The sequence below is a fragment of the Asterias rubens genome, chromosome 6, assembly GCF_902459465.1.
Source record: "Asterias rubens chromosome 6, eAstRub1.3, whole genome shotgun sequence".
NCBI classification, from domain to species: Eukaryota; Metazoa; Echinodermata; class Asteroidea; order Forcipulatida; family Asteriidae; genus Asterias; species Asterias rubens.
Genome location: NC_047067.1, coordinates 11,282,145 through 11,297,275, shown reverse-complemented (window position 1 = coordinate 11,297,275; position 15,131 = coordinate 11,282,145). Strand labels below are relative to the sequence as shown.

General features: G+C 37.7%; 1 protein-coding gene across 1 annotated transcript in view; it reads right to left on the bottom strand.

Moving 5' to 3' along the window:
* Nucleotides 1–1,258: 1,258 nt before the first annotated feature.
* Nucleotides 1,259–15,131, bottom strand: part of LOC117291712 (presequence protease, mitochondrial-like) — a 29,226-nt gene continuing 15,353 nt past the window's right edge. The window contains exons 12-26 of the mRNA XM_033773573.1: nt 14,883–14,979; nt 13,746–14,019; nt 12,722–12,838; nt 12,392–12,521; nt 11,734–11,854; nt 10,741–10,817; nt 9,581–9,746; nt 8,498–8,598; nt 6,796–6,910; nt 6,538–6,650; nt 5,595–5,648; nt 4,827–4,898; nt 3,517–3,631; nt 2,432–2,565; nt 1,259–1,457 (exon numbers count right to left, since the gene is read on the bottom strand). Coding sequence (XP_033629464.1) covers nt 1,355–1,457; nt 2,432–2,565; nt 3,517–3,631; nt 4,827–4,898; nt 5,595–5,648; nt 6,538–6,650; nt 6,796–6,910; nt 8,498–8,598; nt 9,581–9,746; nt 10,741–10,817; nt 11,734–11,854; nt 12,392–12,521; nt 12,722–12,838; nt 13,746–14,019; nt 14,883–14,979 — 1,789 coding nt within the window. The 3' untranslated portion in view covers nt 1,259–1,354. The remainder of the gene's footprint in view (nt 1,458–2,431; nt 2,566–3,516; nt 3,632–4,826; nt 4,899–5,594; nt 5,649–6,537; nt 6,651–6,795; nt 6,911–8,497; nt 8,599–9,580; nt 9,747–10,740; nt 10,818–11,733; nt 11,855–12,391; nt 12,522–12,721; nt 12,839–13,745; nt 14,020–14,882; nt 14,980–15,131) is intronic.

The following is a 15,131-nucleotide window of genomic DNA, read 5'->3' as shown; positions in this document are numbered from 1 at the left end:
CCTTGGTTCAACTAATATTTAATTAAATTCCCCTCCGTACTCTGTTTTTATGTAAACGGTCAGGCATACGAGTCAACAATAAGAAGAGTAAACAAATAAAATGACAAATAAACGTCCTTAATTGTTTTTTAGATAAATTATTTATTTCAAGCTATCTTAATTCTTCAGGCAGAAAATTGATTCAGTTTTCTGCTTTAAAAGTCCACGAATAAATTCTTATGCAAAAATAACAAGCAGTCAAATAATATCAAAATTATAGCTTTTGATTGTTTTATATAACAAAATGACAAATATTTTTTTCTGTTCCGAAAGTGTATAATGGCTTTAAAGAAAACTTTGAATAAAGAGAAATTAAAATGTAGATAAATTTGTCTGATATACACCTAAATCAAAAAGTGCTGCTCTTATAGTGTCCGCCATATCTCAAAAAAGCAATTATGACACAAAAGGCAGTTTTGTTAAAGCAACTTGGAGGCAACCAACTGCACTGTATGCACACAAGGAGCACTTCATCGCGCAACAGACATCTTCTAGCCTTTTAACTTACTATCCCAAAGAAAACAATGAGAAAACTGAAAACGTTCTTATCTATGTGATTGCCTAGAACTGGTTACCTGTAAAGTGTCTCGAGTGACACAACCTTTAGAAACCAAATGTGACAACCCATACAAAAGATCAGACACTTCTTGAAAATAATACAATGAAATTGTTTTTGTTTTGAGGCATTACATGATGAGGTATCAATGTATATTCAGTTTGCAGTAACATGATGTGTACATCTACTTTGCTGTGCAGATTTTAGTTTCTTGGGAACTAAGTCTTGCTTTTTATTCTACTGCCGCAGAGTAGATTTTGGAATTTGGATACGGAATATCTTGTATGGGAACAAAAACCAATATTCTGCCGATAAACGGTGGTAGCTTTGTTCATAATGTTGACAAATCTTTAAAGGAACACGTTGCCTTGCATCGGTCGAGTTGGTTTTTGAAAAGCGTTCTGTAACCATTTGTTATTAAATGCTAATGGCTAGAAAAATGTTGTAAAAGTAGAATACAATTATCTTCACAAATATGCCTCGAAATTGCGTGGTTTTCTTTTTACCTTGTCGACTAAAACGTTCGGCCATTTATGGGAGTCAAATTCCCATAAATGGCCGATTGTGTTTGTTCGCGACGTAAATGGAAAACCAGGCAATTTTGAGTGATACTTGTGTGGATCATTATATTCTACTTTTAAAACATCTTTCTACCCATATGCATTTTATAACAAACGGATTCAAACGCTTTTTATAGACCAACTCGTCCGATCCAAGGCAACGTGTTCCTTTAATTGAAGCCTAGTCTAGTTCCTTTCCTCAACTGCTTTCTCTGTGGACGTTCCATTTATCAGATGTCGTTGCTAGGTTCTCAGGACCAAGAAAGCTAACTGAGTCCATCTGGGCCTCATGGGCAAGGTACCTTCATAAAAATATAATAAAAAACAGAAACCATTCTTTAAAACACAAATCAATTGGTGTAATAAATGAAAACATTAAATAAATGGCAAGATAAAAATTGCTTGTCATACTGCCTTTTGGGGAAAGGGAGAGGGGAATGAGGAGAGCCACTTTGAGCAACAAAAACAAAACATTTTAGAAAAAGAGTTCTACTCAGAACTTAGTAAAAGGGGCAAATCCATTTTGAAACTTGTGATATCTTTGGCCCACTTTAGCTTTAATCAGCTCATAAATATTGAGTACTAAATAATTTGCATAAGGCTAATGTCAAAGGTCACATCATGACCTGCATTCCCAGGGATAGTAGTAATGGCAGATCCTTTGCAGAGTGTGTGTCTTTATTGTCTGCAATTTCACATGAAATACACAACAAAAACTAAAAACAGATGCAGTACATTTTAGAAACATTTGGAGGGTTTTCAGTTGTTTGTTTTGGTTTGAACTACAACTACTGCAGTTCACTGTCAATTAGTCAAAGAAAAACCAAGGGGAAAAAAAGGGGTGCTGCTTTTTAAAGAAAATCTACCGTACACAACTTAACACCAAATCATAAACGTCCAGCGAAAATCATGCCATGATTGACCTAGGCCCCATTTCATGGCTCTGCTTACCGTTAGCAAATAATCAGTGCTTAGAGTTTTTCATGGGTTAAGGGAGTTTTTGCTTGTGCACGTGCGTACTCCAAGTTACTAGGCATTCTTCGCTAATACACAGGTAGCGCAGAATTTCAGCGCTTGGACAGTAAGCTGAGAATGGTGATCATAAACGCAAATTCGTCCGTATTAAGCAGAGCCATGAATTTGAGCCCTGGTAAACAACTAACCCTCAACATCTTTATAAGAACCTCAGGGAAACTTTCTTTTTTGGAGGAGTTCCCAGAATCCTTGATAAAATTTCTCCAAAAAAAAAAACCGAAAAGACTTTTTAAAAGATTACTTTTGTGCAACAGTTTGCAGGTCCTCTTTGGTAAGGGCAAACATCCTCCTTCTTTGCTCCTGTCTCATATCGTCAGAGATGTGAGATGTAAAGAGAGTCATGCCTTGATCGGATGGAGCAACGGGCGCATCAACCTGCAGGAAGTAAACACAAACAAACAATATTTCATTTTATCAAGTAAGCGATAAAATTATTTATACTCGGCACATTGCTCCCGGTTGGTGTTAGCTCGCATGAGTCACGGGGAGACTTGTTATCCAGTCTAGGTTTTCTCCCTATGGCTTGCATTAACACGATGGCATGTCATGTGTGTGGTATTATGTATGGTAGTGTTGGGTATTCAGCAACCAATGGGAGCGTGGCTTACATAAGTTTGTGTTGGTTTGGTTTACATGGTTGACCAATTAGGATTGGTCTTGCAGTTGAAAGTTTGGCGGGAGCATAATTATTGTCACTTTGTCACAGCTTAATTTTTGAGTAACTTTTCAACCCACCTCCTTCCCCTACAGTCCACCTTGGGTGTTAACAAGTTTGAAATGTAGGCCTAATGCATTCGGTGCTCGGCCAATTTCTTTGTTTACACATTGGTACATTAAGTAAAAACATTAGTACGTTATTGTCTGTATGTGTGTCTGTTTTCCATGGTTGTACTTGGGTTGCTTATTGTGGTGATTCCAATCATTAGGTTGGCATCAGATAGCATATGTTCTCGGTTTTATATATGATTTGAGGCATTGCATAGTGAGGTATCAATATATATTTGATACCATGTTTGATATCTACTTGCCCGGTAGAGTTTGTTCTTTAGAGAAATGCCTTTCTATATTCTACTACCGCGGAGTTGATTTATCGGATTGTTCAGGAGACTTCCCAGTTCTGAGAAGAACTGTCCTGCTTTTAAACTACTACCCATGCGGAAGGTATAGGAAAATTGGACTACTACTTTAGCTTATAGGATTGTTATTAACTTCACTACCGCGGAGTCAGGTCTTAACTTTAGCCCTGATGCAAATTTAAAACAAATTACAGTTAAGTATTTTTTGTAAGTTTGAGATACTTATGTTTGTCAGAAATGGCATACTTACAGCAGAAAATACTGACAGCTTTGCCTCATCAATATCTTGTTGGCTGAACGGGCCTTCTATGGCCCACTCAACAGACCTGTCAAATGCCTCTAACGTCTGCAAAGAATTGGGATCCCTGCAAAAGAGAAAAAGAAAGAAAAAGACTGTTACCCTGGGTTTCTAAAGGCAGGGTCCAATTTCATGGCTGAACGGGCTCTTCCATGGCCCACTCAACAGACCTGTCAAATGCCTCTAATGTCTGCAAAGAATTAGGATCCTTGCCGAAAAAACAAAGAATCAAAATACAAAAATGACTGTAACCCTGGTCTCTAAAAGTATTGCTATCAAATTTCTGCTCAGCAAAAACAAGCAGGACACCAGTCAATAGAGGGTACATATGAAATGAGATTTTGGCTGGTAACTTATTTCAGTTATTTTTAGCTTAGCTTTTTTTGTATGCTTAAAGGCAGTGGACAGTATTGGTAATTACTCAAAATAATTATTAGCATAAAACCATACTTACTTGGTGACGAGTAATGGGGAGAGGTTAATAGTACAAAACTTTGTGAGAAACGGCTCCATCTGAAGTGACATAGTTTTAAAGATAGAAGTAATTTGCCACAAATTTGATTTCGAGACCCCAGATTTAGAATTTGAGGTCTTGGAATCAACCATCTATAAACGCACACAACTTCGTGTGACAAGGGCGTTTTTTCTTTCATTATTATCTCGGAACTTCTACGACCAATTGAGCTCAAATTTTCACAGGTTTGTTATTTTACACTTGAGATAAACATAGTGAGAAGACTAGTCTTTGACAATTACCAATAGTGTCCAGTGTCTTTAAGCAGCGCTACAAAATACATGTAGGACCCGAGCATCAAAACTCAGTATAAACTGTCCGGTTCGAATAGAGTGCAATACAAGAACTGTGTATTACGGTACTCTTTTCTCGGAAGTGGAGTTGAGCAACTCTATTAATCTTTTCTCTCAGTACAACGGAAAGGAAATATGACAAAGGAAATATGACAGAGGTATTCAAAGCCAAAGTAAAAAAAAACAAGCAAATAAACAAACTACAAAAAGATAAAGACAATTTTTTCATCCGGTTTATTTAGGTCTTTATTTATTTCAGAAAATGGTCAGTTGGCTAATTTAAAGCGTTAGAGACCATAGCAACTATGAACCGCTTGTGTAGACACTTTTATAAGAATAAATTGTGTCAAAAACTTAACAATATAATCCAAGTTTTCTGAGTTTACAGAAATGGGTTACCTTTCATTTTGACCCGTATAAGTGAAGTTTCAAAACAAAAAGGAAATTGTGTTTACCTGTACGAGTAGAATTTAAATGATCCCTCAGTTCCCATCGATGCTCCACTCCCATATGCGCCACCTTTTTCTCTGTGAGAGGAAGAACAAGTTATTTTGAAGAACATTTTAAATATGCTTCCCGCCTTTTTCGCTATAGAGTCACTGGTTCCCTTCTGCACTTTACACATGTTAGCATGGAACAGGCTATTGGGACCACGGAATAAACCATGGTCTTGAAGCTGGGCCCAATTTCATAGAGCTTCTAAGCACAAAAATTGCTTAGCATGAAATTTTGTCCTTCATAAAAACAGGATTACCAACCAAATTTTCATTTGTTGCATATTGCTTGTTACAGGTATTCAGCTGTTGTATTCTTATCCTGAAAATCACATGGAAATTTGGTTGGTAAACCTGTTTCATGCTGAGCAAATTTTTGTGCTAAGCAGCTCTATGAAATTGGGCCCTGGTTCCAAATGGTCAAACCACAGTAGTCAATCAATGGTCGACTAGCCTGGGTTCAGTCAAAATTGTCAACCTTTAGTTAACCATGGTGCACACTCGAACTTGCTCAACGATGTTCATGCTACTCAAATGCAACTGGGTTGACCAAGGGAAGCTAATCGAACACACCCCGTATTTCTAAAAGAACATAACATTTCTAGTTCTTTTTAGCCGAGGCCCCTCCAGAACAGTAGTAATAACCATGTCTTTGTTCTTTGATAACACAGAAAATAGTGGTCTCAAAATGGTTATAAAAGTAATTCATTAGTATTTGTTTATGCTCACCGTATTTCCCTATGAAGGAATTTTGAGGACATAAGCCTTGCTAGTATCCTCAACCTATGGAGAGGCAGAAAATACAAAAACGATGCAAATGAACAGTAATTCTCTCATGTTTGAAAGAATTCCATTCAAATCTTGAAAAGATCTTGTGACATGTACTTCTATCAAATAATAAACCATAAGGGAAACGGATTGTGTACATTTTAAAAATCATATGGGGTTGAACAAAGAAAATATACTAGAGCAAAATTTTAACTAATGATCTATGGATTAACCTGCCGACACTTTATCAACTGAGCTATCTACCTCCATAATGGCGGTCTCTCTATTTTGTCAATCTCTTTGTTCGGGGGCGCCGGTCAGAAGGTATATGACCGATTACTGCCATGTAGCCAGGGATCAAACCCAAGATATTTTTTACTTCTCACCACTTTCTGGAGGGGAGTTTGAAATCATTTTCACAAAATTTGTGTTTTAAAGGAACTTTACAGACTGGTAAGAAAACAAAATCGCGAAGATCACAGATTTACATCAAACTTACACGATCTAATGATGTTGATAGTAGAAAACATCCCTTAAAATAAATCTGCCTGAAATGTTATATTGGATGAGAAATAAATTATTTAACTTTGTGTTTGGAACTTATCGCTCAGTGAGCGTTTTATTAAAAAAAAAATTGCATCAATGTCATGCAAAAATGTGTAATCGGTTTTCACTATTTTCCCGTGACCCAGATGGCCGATCGATCTCCAACTTCTACAGGTTTGTCAGTTTATGTATATGGTGGATAACATAAAGTGCTTACACTGCCAGCAACTGTGTCAGCAATTCTGTAATGTTCCTTTAAATAGTCCTTGATCCTTGAAATTTTTTACATAAATGTCCACAAACACAAACTTTTGGAGCAATCTTCACTCACACTTCACAGAGAGTGGGGCATACTCACTTAGCAAAATCTGTGTGTGTGTAAGGAACAGCCTGTACTCCTCGACTGACATAGTTTACTGGGAAGGGAAGCTCAAAATGCGTCTTCAAACACTCGGGGTTGAAGCTATCAACCTATAAGAACAAATCAAAGTCGTATAATTTTTCAGAATCTAGCTAACTTTCGAAGAAATTTTAAAAATCTTGTCCACATAAAGAACTGAAATTTCAGCACAGTTCCAAACATTGTTTAATTTTTTTATATTTTTTATGATTCTACCTTGGTCAGTAGAGGGAGCCCTGTCTGTTCCGCCTTACCAGGCAGGGAACCAAGGAAATTCTCCAAGTTGCTCAACGCTTTGTCCATGAATGCAGGGCCAGAATTCAGTGCACATCTGCAAAAGGAACAAAAACAAAGCAAGTTTTACCTTGGCAAAAAAAAAGACCATTTATTTTGATTATTACACTTTTTCAAAAATGAGATATCGCCTTATATCACAAGGCTAGATGGCTACTTCTATGTTAGGGCTACACTTAACTGATTTGGGATGTCAACCAAAATCAGCTACCTCCAGGGGCACATTTCCAGCATTCCTGGGGCTTAAAAACAGGGTTACCCCTTTTACAGTAAAGGAAGAATGTAGACATGGGTATCATTCACTAAGAGCCTGGCTGGCAGATAAGAATACACTACCTCCCCAATATTTAAACAAATCAATTATGGTTAAATTCTTTGCTAAAGTGTCATGACCAGGATTCAAACATACACTCTGCTGCTGACAACACCAGAGCTTTGCTCCGGTGAACTAGATTGCTCGCTACAACACAGGGCTGTGATAGGCTGTTGAGAAGTAAAAAAAAAAAAAAAAAAAAAAAAAAGCTCTGAGTGCAAAGCGCCAAAGCATGTGAACTCGAAAAACTTGCAAGCATGAAGCCCAACAGGTAACATATATCTTTGGTTTTAAAAGCCCTACTCTGCAGTCTGGGGCATAGAATAAAAAAAAAAAAAAAAAAAACGGAATATCTTTATGGGGGGCAAAATAAAATCAGAATTCAGTTTGAAGCCGGAGAAATCACATCCCTGACAAGTAGTCACAACATTATTATTCTAAACACACCTTTGTGATATAATTTCTGTGTCATGGTAAAAGTCTGGTTCATACTTTTCCCTTTTCATATTAAATTTTTTCCAAAGATTTGAAAAATTTGGGTCAACTCTGCCACCAATTTGCAGAGAAGGCAAGCGCTTCTGTGAGATTTTCGAGGTGGTTCCCTGCTTCTGTAAACAACTCATCTATGCAACTCCGCCAACGAGCACGGTTTGGTATGTTTCACTGCAACACCAAAAGATTCCAAAACAGCCCCTTGCCCTACCTCACCAAGCTCCTGAACTCCTAAAACCATGTTAAGATAATTGCTTAATTTTCTGGTCTTAAATGTATACAAATGTAGTGAACCTGTTTGTACATATCTGGCAGGCCATTGCTTTTGTGATTTTTTTTTTATCAAATGTTCACTATGTATTTTCTATTGTAAAACTTTTTAATAACTAATGTAATATTTTTTAATTATTGTAAATTATGCCGCAATTCAGCGGTATGCTGCGATGGCATTTTTAAATAAATAAACCAATTTAAAAAAAAACAATTTTCTAAAGGTCATTTGAGTTATGCCAAACATTAACAACTTTTTTGTAGGCATTATTACAACTTCATAAATAATACTTTACAGAAAACTGGTGAGAATGCATTTTACATATTTTTTTTCTGCAAGTCGCCAGACACACAAGGCTTAAAGAGCACTTCAAGGTGGGGGCTACAATTTATCTTGTTCCAGGGGCCGTTGCCACCCAACCAACGGGCTGAAACAGGGTTACCCCCTTCACAGACCATACGGATGTAGGCTTGGTTATCATCCATCAGAAGCCTGGCTGGCAGAGGGGAAAGCACTACCTCCCAAACATGGTTAGAAATCAAACCTACCTCATAGTTTTCTTGTTTAGAATCAACGCTGCCACTTGCCTCAATTTGTTCATTGTGTTTGTCAAATCGGAAGATTCAGCGATTGTTCTCATGAAGCTTACCTGTGCAAAACCAATTCAATTCAGCTTCATTCAATTTATTCATTACATTTCAATTCATGGGGTAAGTGTGAAAATTATCAATCCTTTAAAGGGTCTGGGTACTTCTTGTAGGACACAAAACACAATATCCACATATTTACATTAAAGGAACACGTTGTCTTGGATCGGTCGAGTTGGTCTTTGAAAAGCATTTGTAAACCGTTTGTTATGAAATGCATATGATTAGAAAGATATTTTAAAAGTAGAATATAATGATCCACACAAATTTTCCTCGAAATTGCGTGGTTTTCCTTTTACTTTGCAACTTAACATGGTCGGCCATTTATGGGAGTCAAAATATTGACTCAGCAGAGTGTGGGTTCGAATCCCCCCAGTCGTGACATTTGAGACACTAACAAGACACTAAACCATTCCTTCGGATGGGGCATAAAGCCGATGGTCCCATGTGTTGTGTAACGCATGCAAAAGTACCTCGTGCACTTAATCGAAAAGAGAAGGGGTTTCGCGCCGGTGTTCCTGGCTGTGGCTGATGAATGTGCCGTAGCACCTTGTAAACCCTTATAAGGTGCTACATAATTGGGTCTCAGAATTCATAACTTCAATAACCTATCTTTCTCTATAAACCTAGCACCTTGTGGTAGACATGTGCACTATATAAGACTTTGATATTATTAAAATAATGAATAGGGTAGATGGCCTTAGCTTTCGATCCAATCCGGACCTTCTTCAGAGGCATAAAACAAGTACAAACAAATACATATCCATTTATAGAAAAAGAGAGGGGGAAAGGGATTAAGGAAAGGATCCAGAAGAAGCTGGAAAATAACAGCCAATCAAAGTTTCTATTTCAGAAACAATATTGGTGGTAGACTTTGATATTATTATTATTATTATTTGTCCCTCCTTGAAGTGGTCGTCAGGACTTGTAAACAAAAATGTAAAAAAAAAAAAAAAAAAAAACAAGGAAGTGAGCTTTACTTACCTGCGTCATGCCACCACATATTTCTTGAATTCTGCCAACCGGTGACAGCGAGCTACCAGCATGTTTCATTGCGTAGGCATGACCCATATCTGGAATTGACATAGCAAGCTCCGACGCCCTCATACGAACTAGAGTGGTGAGTCGATCCATATCCTCAAGATTGGGACTGCACACATAAAGTTATTCATTAAAGGGTCTATGTACTTTTTGTAGGACAAAAAACACAATGTCCACAGAATTACACAAAACTTACACAGTTTGAAGATAATGATAGTAGAAAGCTTCCCTGAAAATATTATATGCTGAGGTGCTGTAGTTTTTGAGAAATGAGTAAAACAATGTCATGCAAATAATTTTCGTCTCAGTGATCATGAGACGAAAATTATTTTAACATGTAAAAACGTATTTTCATGACATTGTTTTACTCATTTCTCAAAACCTACAGCACCTCAGCAACTAATAACTTCAGGGAAGCTTTCTACCATCATTATCTTCAAACGGTGTAAGTTTAATGTAAATCTGTGGACATTGTGTTTTGTGTTTACAAAAAGTACCCAAATCCTTTAAACAATATTGTGTCTAAAGGCTGAGTCACACTGCAGCGATAACGAAAACGATCACGACGCAAAGAGAATGCATTGGTTGAATAAGCGTGTGCGTATTCTGCGTGGGGCAATTCAACCAATATAATGCATTTTCTTTGCGTCGTGATCGTTATCGTTTTCGTTATCGCTGCAGTGTGACTCTGCCTTAAGCCTGGGCGACAAGTGAAATTTACTTCCCGACTAGTTGCGCCTCAAATAGTTCCAACTTCAATATCAGTCGAGACTAGTTTTTAATTTACAAGATGCAATGCGGCATATTGTTCAATATCGTAAAATTCATATGAAAGGATTGAAGGATTTTGTCACTGATGTCTGATTGTGTTTTGTAAGTAAGCTATGTTGTCGTGAATAGTCGTGACAACACAACTGGTTCACCAGGCCAGAAGGCACAACTTTTTGTCGAGGTGACACGATTAAACAAGTAGTTGAATAATGGTACACCCAATGAAGGAAACGGCAGAAAAAGTATGACCTTTCGCTTGCTTTGCCAACCAAAGGGCAATTGAATAAAATGAAAAGATACTGCGATATTTAGAGAGAGTTTGGTAAAAGTACCTGTTGAAGATGTCAGTCCAAAGGGAGAACATATCCTTGAAGTTTCTATCCAAGCTGAAGGAATTCAAGGTAACTCCCTACCACACAAAAAGAATGCTTACTTCACAAATGAACTTTCATACAGAAAGTGGTTTTATTTTAAAGGCAGTGGACACTATTGGTAATCACTCAAGATGATTATCAGCATAAAACCTTACTTGGTAACGAGTAATGGGGAGCTGTTGATAGTATAAAACATCGTGAGAAACGGCTCCCTCTGAAGTAAAGTAATTTTCCAGAAAGAAGTAATTTGCCACGAATTTGATTTTGAGACCTCAGATTTAGAATTTCTGGTCTTCAAATCAAACATCTGAACGCACAAAAACTTTGTGTAACAAGTGTGTTTTTTCTTTCATTATTATCTTGCAACTTCGACGACCGATTGCGCTCAAATTTTCACAGGTTTGTTATTTTATGCATATGTTGAGATACAGCAAGTGAGAAGACTCGTCTTTGAAAATTACCAATAGTGTCCAGTGTCTTTAAAAAACAATTGAGAATAAAACAAATTTAAACCAATTTTATTCAAAGAAATAACAAACATTTTTAATACAACCCTCACGGGTCATATGTGTGACAAAATAAACGACAGTGTGCGATAGTGTCGTTGTTTACCCTCAAAAAAGGTGTAAGGCTCTACGCCCATTTTCCAAGAAAAAAGTATGAGTGCAGTAGAGTAAAGTCACCTATAGGAAAGCGTTCATACTTCCTGCGAATGCGAATGTGAAAACAAAATTAACGTCGCAAATCCGCAACGAGTATTTTGCAACAGTTGAGCTGTGCTCAACTCCTGCGAAACATTCACTGCGAAAGAACTCCCCCTCCAACTTATTGCAATTGGTAAAAAAGGATCTCTAAACTTTAAAAGGACTAATAAAATATGGGGAAAACGGATGACAAGACAACAGCAACACGTATCTTGTCGAGAACATGTAAAACAACTTTTATCTTTACCTGCTCAAACATTAAGACATCGTCCGGATGTTGACAGATGTGCCTGCCAATCATCAAGCCTCCTGTCTTAAGCTCCTCCCATTGCGCAAACTCATTAAAGGTCATATCTGCTGCCCCCATTCTGTTGATGAAAAATACAAGTCAAGGTTAAAGGCAGTGGACACTATTGGTAATTACTCAAACTTATAGTATACTCAAACTTATAGTACACAGTTTAGTTTAATGTTCCAATTTGAAAATTTACAATCTTATAGAAACTTTCAGGCCCGATACTTTACGGAGGTTATAGAGGCTATTCCCTCCATTGCCCTTGATCATTGCCTTGGTGCCCATGAAATGATAGAACAGAAATTTACAATTTCCTTGTAGGGGTGCCCTTTATTATTGAGGAGACAATTCCTCGACGCCCTTTTCTTTTCAAATCGAAGCATAAGGTTTATCGCGATTCAGAACCGCAGTGCATTGTGGGAAGGAATATGGGGCAGTTTCTATGCAGTTTCTACGACTTGCGCACGCAACGCCTATACCTTTGTGTGGGTTCAACAGCGCCCTCTCTTGATATTTTGCTATTCGCGATAAACCTTATCAGGCCTGAGAGAGTAGGAGGTTTAAAAATTAAAAGTTACAGAGTTATTATGAAATATTTGTTTGATCTCACTTTGTGATGACGTTGCAGAACAGGGGAACGAATGGAAGAAGATCATCAGGTACGGATTGCAGAGACGCTACGGCACGGAAATATGTTATACCATTCGTAGGTTGTTCACAACACTGGACATGTACGCCATCTGTGACAAAAATCATAAACAGAGAATTATAATAATTATAATAATAATGATAAGTAGGATTTATAAAGCGCTTTTTTCTGAGATAGAATGCGCTGCTTAAAAATTGTAAAAATTGCTAACTGTAGTTTGACCTTGGATACTGTTTTTTGATATTTAATGAAAAAAATTACGATGAAAGGCTAATCTCGAGGACTTCTTACCGATCTGTCTGACATCCAGTGATGTCCTCTTCAGTTCAGGCTCGATATCAGAAACTCTTAGCGTGGGCAAGACTGACAGATCCTCTTCTTCATTCTGCTCATTTGCTAGCTCAAGCCCTGGTGGTAAGATCAACGTTAAATGTCTAATTAATTCAAAATCTGAAAAAATCACCATGGCCAAAGTTCATAAAGCATGTAAGCACCAAAACTTGCTAAGCGCCACAGAATAGTATTGCTTAGCAAAAACAAGTTACCAGCTGCAATTTACATTCAAGTTTGCATTAAAGACCCTTTTCACGCTGTCACCATCTTGGTCATGTTCCCTGTTTCCAATAACAGTAATGAATGCTAATATTCATTGCGCTAACATGGCACCAGACTAATATTTCGTCCAGCCTCAGTTTGGTTACAATGAGTTGGAATGGAGTAAAATCAAGATGGCCACACCGTGATAAAGGTCTAATGTGGCTGGTGCCCAATTCAATATTTGCTTAGCAAAGAAATTTGCCAATCAATATATTCTGCTTATAACAGCTTTAGAAATTGGGGCCAAGATTTACTTGCTTATAACTTGCTGTACAAAACTCAGTTCTTTTTATTCCCAGCTCTAAATTATTAAAACTATGTGTCTTCAAGCCAGCATTGTATCCTGTATCATGTTCCCTACTTCCGAATGGCTTCAGCCAAATTAACTAGGGCAGGACTCTAACCTGCCACCTCTGGATTAACGTGATGGTCTCCCGGTTTTGTCAACATCTTCGCACGGGGGTGCCAGTCAGAAGAAATTTAACTTGTAAATGCCAAATGGCCAGGGATCACACCAAAATTTATGATACAACCTAGGAAGCAGCAGGACAGGTATTACCCCAAGGGGATGTGATTTTATATCAAATATCAAGTCATAAACCACAAAGACAGTTTTAAAAACAACTCTTTGTGTCACAATATGTTATAAAAAGATACATCTTGGAGTAATAACTAAAAATGATTTGTCTTTAAATGGAAAACAAACTTTGAAACTAACCCTTATCATAAATAACTTGTTTATCCTCGCTGTTCAACTCTGCCACCATACTACCCAGAATCCTCTCCTCTTCCTGTTCAAGCTCCTCCTTGTAGTCGTCTTTAGGGGTCATCGTTAAGGTCAACTTGTGGTCATTCTTCAGGAAGTGCTCTTCCACCTTGTCCTGGAGGAATCTTGGGTTGTCCGCGAGGCACTTCTGGAAACGCTCTACGTTCTCGTTGACCCTTAGCATGTCGGCCAGGCTTGTGTCGTGATTCCAGCTCTGCATGAGGGACTGTCAGGAATAAAGTTAAGATATTAAAGTTGTGTTTGAGGTTTTGCATGGTATGAAAAATTAGAACTAAAAACAAACAAATGATAAATTTGTGGGACATCCACAATTAGTATAGCACCCAGGGCACATCCACCAATTAGTATAGCACCCATGGCACATCCACCAATTAGTTCAGCACCAGTGCCACATTCCCCAATTAGTATAACACCCACTAACTAGTATAACACTCTGGGCCCATTCACTAACTAATATAACACTCATAGCACATCCACTAATTAGTATGACACCCATAGGACACCCACAAATTAGTATAACTCTCATGGCATATTCACCAATTAGTATAACACTCATGACACATCCACTAACTAGTATAACACCCATAGTATATCCACTAACTAGTATAACACTCATAGCGCATTCAATTAGTATAACACTCATGGCAAATTCACAAACTAGTATAACACCCATAGCATATCCACTAACTAGTGTAACACCCATAGCGCATTCAATTAGTATAACACTCATGACACATCCACTAACTAGTATAACACCCATAGTATATCCACTAACTAGTATAACACTCGTAGCGCATTCAATTAGTATAACACTCATGGCAAATTCACCAACTAGTATAACACCCATAGCATATCCACCAATTACATGTAGCATAGCACCCGTGGCACATTAATTAACTAGCAAAAATACTCATGTCTCATCGACCATTTAGTATGGAAGGAAAACCCAGATACCCAAATCAGGGATAACTCCAGCAATATGTAAGGGACTGAAAACCCAAACCACATAGTGCCCCTAGGGGGATTCGAACCAGAGTCCCAAAGGTTGAAGGAGAAATGTATTCTTACTGCAATGAGATTGAGGCCAAACGTAGTACTCTGGTGTTTCTGAGAAATCTCTATCTTATGAAGAACGGCTTCAATTCTCTCATCCTCAAATCCAGTCCTGCCAATAACAAAACCATAAAAAAATAGATAAACATCCTGGTGTGGATTTCACAAAGAGTTAAGACTAGTATTATCTCAAGTTAGAACGAGTTCATCATTATCCTTCGTCCTTGGATGGAATTAGTAGAAGCAGCTTTGATGAAGTGGTGC